Source organism: Megalobrama amblycephala, linkage group LG7 (genome assembly GCF_018812025.1).
Source record: "Megalobrama amblycephala isolate DHTTF-2021 linkage group LG7, ASM1881202v1, whole genome shotgun sequence".
NCBI classification, from domain to species: Eukaryota; Metazoa; Chordata; class Actinopteri; order Cypriniformes; family Xenocyprididae; genus Megalobrama; species Megalobrama amblycephala.
Genome location: NC_063050.1, coordinates 46,197,530 through 46,206,263, shown reverse-complemented (window position 1 = coordinate 46,206,263; position 8,734 = coordinate 46,197,530). Strand labels below are relative to the sequence as shown.

At 37.4% G+C, this 8,734-nt stretch overlaps 1 protein-coding gene across 2 annotated transcripts; it reads left to right on the top strand.

Annotated features, from left to right (window-relative positions):
- Positions 1–2,546: 2,546 nt before the first annotated feature.
- On the top strand, positions 2,547–8,164 carry LOC125272706 (F-box/LRR-repeat protein 18-like). 2 transcript variants are annotated; one of them, XM_048197763.1, is made up of 6 exons: positions 2,547–2,752; positions 3,105–3,183; positions 3,282–3,479; positions 4,524–6,091; positions 7,376–7,594; positions 7,712–8,164. In XM_048197763.1, the coding sequence occupies exons 3-6, from the start codon at positions 3,387–3,389 to the stop codon at positions 7,866–7,868; spliced, it is 2,037 nt and encodes a 678-aa protein (XP_048053720.1). In that variant the 5' UTR covers positions 2,547–2,752; positions 3,105–3,183; positions 3,282–3,386; the 3' UTR covers positions 7,869–8,164. The 2 variants fall into 2 exon arrangements, with proteins under 2 accessions (XP_048053720.1, XP_048053719.1); XM_048197762.1 differs by lacking the exon at positions 3,105–3,183 and having other exon boundaries at positions 2,548–2,752.
- The last annotated feature ends 570 nt before the right edge of the window (positions 8,165–8,734 follow it).

The following is an 8,734-nucleotide window of genomic DNA, read 5'->3' as shown; positions in this document are numbered from 1 at the left end:
CCTGAGTAAGACATTTTACATAAGATGTTTGCATTTAGTTCACAAGACAAAACGATAGCTGAATTTATTAAAATATCCCCATTCATAAGTAAGTGAACCATTGGTTCTCAATACTGTGTCTCATTACCTGGATGATCCACAACTGTTTTTTTTGTTTTGTGATGGTTGTTCATGAGTCTCTTGTTTGACCTGAGCAGTTCACCCCCCAACTCTTAATGCATCATGTTTCCTTCTGGAGCATCAGTGAATGTTTGAACCTTTTTTAATAGTTGTGTTTGAGTCACTCAATTGTCCTCAGTGTGAAAAAATGGATCCCAAAATCATACCGTCACTGCTGAAAATGGTTCAAATATGCAAAAAATGCTTGAAAACTGAAGAATCTGCAGGAGCTGGAGGATTTTTCTGAAGAACAGAGCTCAGTTTAACTTCAGAATGAACAAGAGACTCATGAATAACCATCACAACCATTTTGATCAAGTATTCCTGGGTCCCAGGAGGATATGCAATACATATCACATTATATCGCTGCAATACTCCAAGACATGATAAAAGGATGATTAAAATACTAAATTTGGTATTACATTGGGAGTAGAAATCAATAGGTTTGGACTTAATGCTGGTAACCCAATGCACAGGACAATGTTGATACCAGAATAAAAAAAATTACATGATTTTAACATTGATCATAAACATTTTATTTTAGATGAATATGTTAGCACGGTCACTGACTAGATATATAAGATAATGTAGGCCATTTTTACTGGTTACATAAGACATTTAGCATTATCAGGACACATATTCCCCATTTGCATTATACATTATATTCAACATTGTATATAGTAGCTTAATGTAGTAATGACACTAAAACTTTAAAAAACTTAAAAAACTTTAATTTTTTTTCTCACCAAGTAATTTTCACTATCCACAATGCAATATTGTTGCGCTTTTGTATTGCAATATTATGTGAAATGATATATTGTTACACCCCTATTAAGTCACTTTTTTTTTTTTTTTTTTTAGCAAAACTTAACGTTGCCCTTTTCAAGTTGCACCACTGTTACATGATTACAAGTGTAAAACGGATTTTTTATGACGTTAATGAGAATTGAATTGTATTTTCAATAAGGTAATGGAAAAACTACATGTAATTGAGATCTCTTATTTTTCATCGTCTCATTTTACAATAAGGTCTCATTTGTTAACATTAGCATTAACTAGAATGAACTAACAATGAGCAATACATTTGTTACAGTATTAATCTTTGTTAATAATAAAAATCCAGCTGTTCATTATTCAGTGATAACAATTACAAAATTTAATTTAAAAATAATGTATTAGTAAATTAAAATTAAAACAAAATTAACATTAATATTAATAAATGCTGTAGAGGTATTGTTAATTCTTAGTTAACTAATGAAACCTTATTGTAAAGTGTTACCATTGCCTCTTATATGGTGGATAAAAAATGTGTTCATAATGTTAAAGGATTAGTTCACTTTCAAATTAAATTTTCCTGATAATTTACTCACCCCCATGTCATCCAAGATGTTCATGTCTTTCTTTCTTCAGTCGAAAAGAAATTAAGGTTTTTGATGAAAACATTCCAGGATTTTTCTCCTTATAGTGGACTTCAATTACAGCTTCAAAGCGTTCTACACGATCCCAAACGAGAAATAAGGGTCTTATCTAGAGAAACCATCACTCATTTTCTAAAATAAAAATAAAAATGAAAATGTTATACATTTTAATCATAAATGCTCATCTTGAACTAGCTCTCTTCATCTTCTGCTATATTTGAATTCCGGCAGTGTAGACACGGCTAAGTGTATTACTGCCCTCCTCAGGTCAATGTTTGAACTAAATTGTCATACAATATGCTAGTGCAAGTATATAACAATTTGTTCAAACTTTGACCTTTGACCTTTTTTTTTTTAAATGGCCGATCGTTTCTCTAGATAAGACCCTTATCCCTCGTCTGGGATCGTGTATAACGCTTTGAAGTTGCACTGAAACTGTAATTTTGACCTTCAACCGTTTGGACTCCATTGAAGTCCATTATAAGGAGAAAAATCCTAGAATGTTTTCATCAAAAACCTTCATTTCTTTTCGACTGAAGAAATAAAGACATGAACATCTTGGATGACATGGGGTGAGTAAATTATCAGGAAATTTTGATTTGAAAGTGAACTAATCCTTTAACTATTCTGGTATTCAATTCACTGACTTTACCCAACTCAGATTGTGTCTATGTATACATTTCTTTCTAGTCTACTCCATAAATTAATTTACATCAGAGGTCTTTAACCCTGCGGTCTGAAGCAGCAAATCAACCTCTTCAGGATCGCTTGGAAACACAAAAGTAGGTTGAAAACAAACTTTGCAGGATAGCGAGCAGAGTTGAAGACCTCTGATTTACATTATCATCCATATAATTATTGTTAGATCGAATACGAAACAAATATAGAATAGAAAATATATTTGTCAAATGTGGTTTTTCAAATTTAGACCACAGCCGGGGACCTTTTTACTAGTTGCTTCGTACCGGAAATATGTACGTCTCCCAAAACGTTCCGATGGTGTTACATCTTGTTTCCTCTGTGTGTGTGCCAATTCCTACAGTGCCAACCACATTATTTTCAATGGATGAATTATTTTACTTTTATTGAGATGGCAAGAATTTGTTTTTGTATATTACTGAAGTACATGTCTAAACACATTTCCCTAAAGCGGCATGGATAATCAAATTGAAACGGTAAGTTACAACAGAGGGCTGAACATTCACGCTAATAGTGATAGTTAGCTTCTACAGTTTGTTTCCTGCAAAGATTAATTTATTTAGCCAACAGTAATGTTTTGAAATTATTAGGATATATATGTTTAATATATTTTTTATTTATTGGGACACGAAGATATGCAGGTTTCTTACAGGACAGTTAAGCAGATCTCTAAAATAACCCCTTGCAAAATGTTACCATGATTATCATAGTTTCTATCGTAATACTATATTACTGACGTTTGTACTACTGTAATATAGTTCTTAAATACTGGCTTAAAAGGAATGTGTATCTAAAGCTTTCTGTCATTTTTGAAATTTGTTTTGACAGTAGTGGTTTCCACAGTTGTATTGTAATAACATTGGAGATATTTCGAAACTGGGCATGTAGGACTTCAGTGTCACATTCAGTAAACAATAAACTCCCTCTCTTGTTTATATATATATATATAGCTCAGGTCAAACTAGTGCTGTGTTTGAATGACTCTTTCTCTTTGCTGCTCTCCAGGCTCTGTGCTGCTCAGATAGCATTTCCCAATCTTCTGTCACTATCTCAGACTTCTCAGATGAGATTCTACTGAATATCCTGCGATTCATCCCGAGTCATGACCTGATGCTCAATGTGAGTCGAGTGTGCCGGAAACTTCAAACTCTCTGTCTGGACAAGAGCTTGAGAGCCCATGTACACCTGCATAAAGAATATACGGTAAGCCTGAAAACACACTCTCTCATGAACTTTAGGGTATTTCTGATAAACACACTTGTTTTAGGGCAGATATAAGGGATGTAATTTCCTAAAACCATTATACTCTATTTCTCTTTGAGATTACAGAACCGTTCAACAATTATCCATCTTGTCTATTGTGTATTATAATGTTTTGAGGCCTGAAGAAATTTTTCTCCTTGCCTCCTTGAGCCAGTAGATCTCTACTTGCCCTGCCAACATTTTCACTGAATGTGTGGATGTAATTGTATTTTTATATGGAATGCGCATCATTATTATTTTTAATAAGCATTATAATTTTTAATCAAAAACATCAACTTCCCCTCCCTGCGTAAAAACATGTCTTGTCATCTCTGATGACGTGTGAGCAGATGTGAGGTCGGGACAGTAATCTCTTCCCTCCAGCAACCTGTCACTCACATGAAATTGCAACAGTTAGCAAATGACACTCAATTCCTGATGGACAAAATCAAGTCCAGCCATCCATTTTTCTCCACTTTTACTCAGATATACATCACAATAGAGATGTAAAGATAATAGCAATTCTGTTTTATGGTGACTTTAAATGTATATTTATTTCATTTATTATGCAATGTTTGTTTATTTTAACTATTTTAGCTATTATGAATATAAATTCTTAATATAAATTTTTTACATATAATTAAACATTTTTTTCATCAAATGTACAAATTTTACAAAGAAAATTTGCAATAACAGCAGTAATTATAATTGCAGTAATTATACAGGAAATTCCAAGACTCCATAAATTCATAAACACTTTTTGCTGGAAAATGATGTCAGTTTCATCCCAGTTATAGGCTACCAAGACTATTATTCAACAAGTAATTTTTGCAATTTCAACAAAAACTCATCTATGTTAACCATAAATGCCATCCATGATAATTTCATCTTAAACGTTTTTAAAAAAAAATTCAAGCAGAATTTGCAATCAAACGTAACAGAAAACCAAATATTTAAGTCTGAAAGACCTGAAAATCTTACCTTTGAATTGCTTCTTATTCACAGGCAAATGACGATGCAGTGAAGCAGCTCTTGAAGAACTTCTCCGGTGACATCCAGACATTAAACCTCAGTGGCTGCTACTGGTTAGCCGGCTCTACTGTGGATCAGGTCACCCGCTGTAAGGGTCTAGTCAGCCTGGACCTTTCAGGGTGCCGTTTGACATCAATTCGGCTTTCGCATCTGCTGACCTCTCTTCGTTCTCTCTGCTCGCTGGCATTAGACGTGGGGCCGGGGTTTGACCTCCAGCAGCTGAGTGCTGAGGGTAAGTCTGCTTTGGCACGCCTGCAGGAGCTCAAGCAGACGCTGTTGACTCCCTCGTACGGTGTGGTGCCATGCTGCAGTGCCCTACGACGCCTCCACCTCTATCTAGAGGCCAGCGAGGGCTGGAGGGAAGCAGGCGGTTGCGCACAGCTGATGGTGGGCCAGAGCAGCGTCCCGCACTATCAGAACCTGCGTTGGTTCTCCGCACGCCTGGCACCTGGTGAAGTCAATCGTACTCTGTTGGCGCTCTACTTGGCTGTTTTCAGTATGAGAGTGCCGGAGGGTCTTACAGGTCTGGTACTGTTTGTGCCAGGCCCCGCGCCACCAAGGCCGGTTGCAATGACTGCGCTAATGGAGAGCATGGCATCAACGGTGGGAAATACCGTTAGCGCTCTCCAGCTTCCACGTACATGGTTAGATGGTGCTATACTAGGGCGAGTCCTGGCGCATGGCTGCCCCGTTTACCTAAATGTCTCACGCTGTTCATCTCCAGGGTTTAACCCTCTACATGTGCTCCTTAGTGCGGGTCGTGACCTCACACCCCTACGGAGTCTCAACCTGCGTGGCTGTGGCCGAGGACCTCTCGCCGAGAGCTGTGGGAAGGGCGAGGAGGAGATGGACACGGAGAGCGTCAAAGCACTTACTGAATGTTGCCCGCATCTTATTCACCTTAATTTATCTGCCACACACTATCACCATGCTGGGCAGGATGGACACTTGTGTGGCACTTTAGGACGTCTTGGTGCCTTGTGCTCGCTGGCACTTCCGGTGTGTGCCTTGGCACAATCCTCTCCAACACCTGTGAACATTCAGGGCTCCAACTCAGACCTCACACCAAGGTCATTATTTCTCGGCCTTAAAAAGAGCAGCCGTGTCGGTGTGCCCATATATCGACCCTCAACAGAGGTCATGGGGGGTCAGGGTGAAGAGCGGCAGGACAGAGGCTTGTGCATTCAGCCACTGCTTCAAGGTTGCCCGCATCTCGTGGAGCTGGAGCTGATTGGCGCAGGCTTTTCCTCTGCCATGCCACGGAATGAGCCGGCCATCCGCAAGGACCCCGTCGCATGCTCCTGGTCCTACAATGTCGGGGACGGTGAGTTGGCTGCTTTAGGAGGGATGAAGTTTTTACGCAAGCTCACCCTCGCTCACTTACCGGGAGTTCTGAAGGGAACAGGATTGATCGATCTGGTTAAGGGGTGCAAGGACCTTCATTCGTTATCGCTGGCAAATCTTGGATCATTAAAGTCCATGAATTACACACTGGCCCTGCTGGAGGCTCTTTCCTACTGCACACAACTCAGGGACTTAAGGTGAACGCACACATTACTACACACTCAATACACAAAACTGAGCAAATAATCTAAATGTAGACTTGTCATAGCAAAAAGAAAATAAAACATTTCACCAGCCATGCCACAAATCCTATAATATTACGACTGCAGCTCACCAGTAGAGGGCAGCAGCACCTTACTGACAGAATTGCTGTACATCCTGTATGTTTAAATTGTATTTTGTATTATTTCTTTACAATAATATATTTTGGCCCCTATGACAGTCATTTAGTTCATTTCCCTTGTGTATTTGGTGCAAACTGTGCAGTTTAGATGAATGTGGCACATTTATCATAAATAATATGTGAATTTGATCAATACTAAGTATTAAGGTAAACTGTGCATAAATTTAAAGAATTATATTCAGATGGTAATTGTTTCTCATGGAGACATAAGATCATTTAAACATTTACAAGAGTTAGTCTGTGGTTTTATTGTCTGGATTCAGAATGTTTTTGTTTTTTTCCCATCTAAAATATAAATATATGTTTTACTAAGTAGCCAGGTCTAATGTTTACCTTAGGTAAATGATTTATGTTTTGGTTGAATTTTTGAAAGATCATGAAAACAACCTAAAAAAAATCTGCAGTTATGACACTTGCACCATTATATTTTAGACAGTCTCTTAGCTAAACAGCATCTCTCACAATAACATTGTCCATGATTTTGTTTCTCAGAATTTCATTTCAGTGCGCATGAAAAAATAATGGCTTTATAAGGTTAAAATATATGACACACAACAGTCACTGAGCTTTTGTTTAGTAGACCATCCACTGGTTTCACAGACAAAGCTTAAGCTAGTCCTAGACTAAAATTTGTTTGAGTTTGAGCTGTTTTAACTGAAAGTAACTTGTCCTGAAATATCTTAGCATATGTCACGACCATTGTTTTGTCTCAAAAGGAACACCAGTAATGTTTTTTTCTACTGAACATTTATAAAATCTACTTAATTACCTGAATTGAACTAAGGCCTAATCCTGATTTAGGCTAAGCCCTGTCTGTGAAACCGGGCCAAAATGTATCTTCTTGATGCACTTGCATTAATAAAATGGAATGTAATATTGTTTTTTAAGAGATGTTAATCATGCATTATTTTGTTTTCTTAAAAATGTTAACGCTTTACCGGCTAGTAACTCATTCTGCATTTGCCGTTGAAGAGTTTTAAATTAGACCCTGGCAAGAATGAGAGCTCTGCAGGATTAATTAACTAATTGTAATTAATTAATTATAACTAGTCTGTATATGTGTAAATTAAACCTTCAGGCTGGAGCAGCCCTACTTTAATGCGAACGCTGCATTTTTTGAAGAGCTCAGTCACTGTCACCAGCTGCAGCGTCTTTGTCTAGTTTCTCGACATGGGACCTTCCAGCCCGCCGCTGTGACGGCCTTCATGCAGAGCTGCACTGATGTCATCATGTGCCACATGTTCATGGGAGGGACTCTGGTGGCATGTAAAACACTGCAGAAAACCCTGTTGGACAGGTCAGTTGTTTTAAAGAATTCTTAATAATAAAGACTTAATGTTTGAATAATTGTTGTAACCTGAAGTAAACCTGGTGTACATCAAATATTTACCTGTTCATTCTTTTACCCCTGCAGTTTTTCAATATCTCGTCCAGCCCTTAGTGTGGTGATTTACCCTTTACTGCACGAGGATCTGGCCCATGTGATCAGAGGTATGCCACTTTGCCACCTGGACGAGATCACACTTTTCAAAAGCCGCGTCGCTGAAGAACCCATGAAACGACGAATGTGACTGAGGCAAAATCAGAAAATGGAAATCACATGGTGGATTAACCTGGGTCATGCTTGACTTGTGCTATTTTGTGTGAGAGAAATTATGCGTTGTAGGAACTCTCCTTTGATATGCAAATATTTTGCGATCTGGAGGATTCCAGGAAAATAATTTGTTTTGACTTGAGAGAGATCATTGAGCTAAATGGACAATCACAACTGTTAAGGTCATTTTTCAATAAAGAGCTGCTGTGAACAAACTCTTTGCATATTCAAATGAACTCCAAACCTTAAAATAAAGCATCCATAAAAATGTTTTCTGAAGTGTTTCTGAAGTGAATTTCTTTTTAATCAAACCCTCCAGTTTATGGTAAATTATACATATTGGCTTCATGTTTTATCATCAAAGTTTTACATATTTAGAGTAAACATTACAGAATATCATAACATTTGTGAATATGTCAAGAATTAATTGAATCAGTGGCTGTGGTATTATGCTCATAAAATATGAAAGACTAATGGTTTTCTCAGAATTCATTAAAACATATAATTCTCTGTAAGATCTAGGAGTATTTTCCCAGTTCTGTTTTTCTTTTTTCTTTTTTTCTTTTCTTCATCCTTTTGTAATTTGTGAGAAGCAGGGCTTTGAACTGGTTCAAGGAATGAAAACAAAAAACAGATTCAAGCTTCATTTTAACAGGAGCATAAACAAGTTTAATTGGGAACAGCACTTATCTGAAATGACCTGTAACCAGTTAATATTATCTGTTTAATATTTTAATTTGGCAGTTATCCGATCATGTATTCAAATAGAACAACATCCAACATGAGTGATATGTTCATGCTCAGCTGGGTCATTTTTACCCAACACAACCGTCATTCTACACA

Coding starts and splice junctions, on each gene's coding strand:
- LOC125272706 (XM_048197762.1), top strand. CDS start 2,732: ATGGATAATCAAATTGAAACG. Junction 2,753..3,281: donor TGGATAATCAAATTGAAACG/GTAAGTTACAAC, acceptor GCTGCTCTCCAG/GCTCTGTGCTGCTCAGATAG. Junction 7,595..7,711: donor CAGAAAACCCTGTTGGACAG/GTCAGTTGTTTT, acceptor TTACCCCTGCAG/TTTTTCAATATCTCGTCCAG.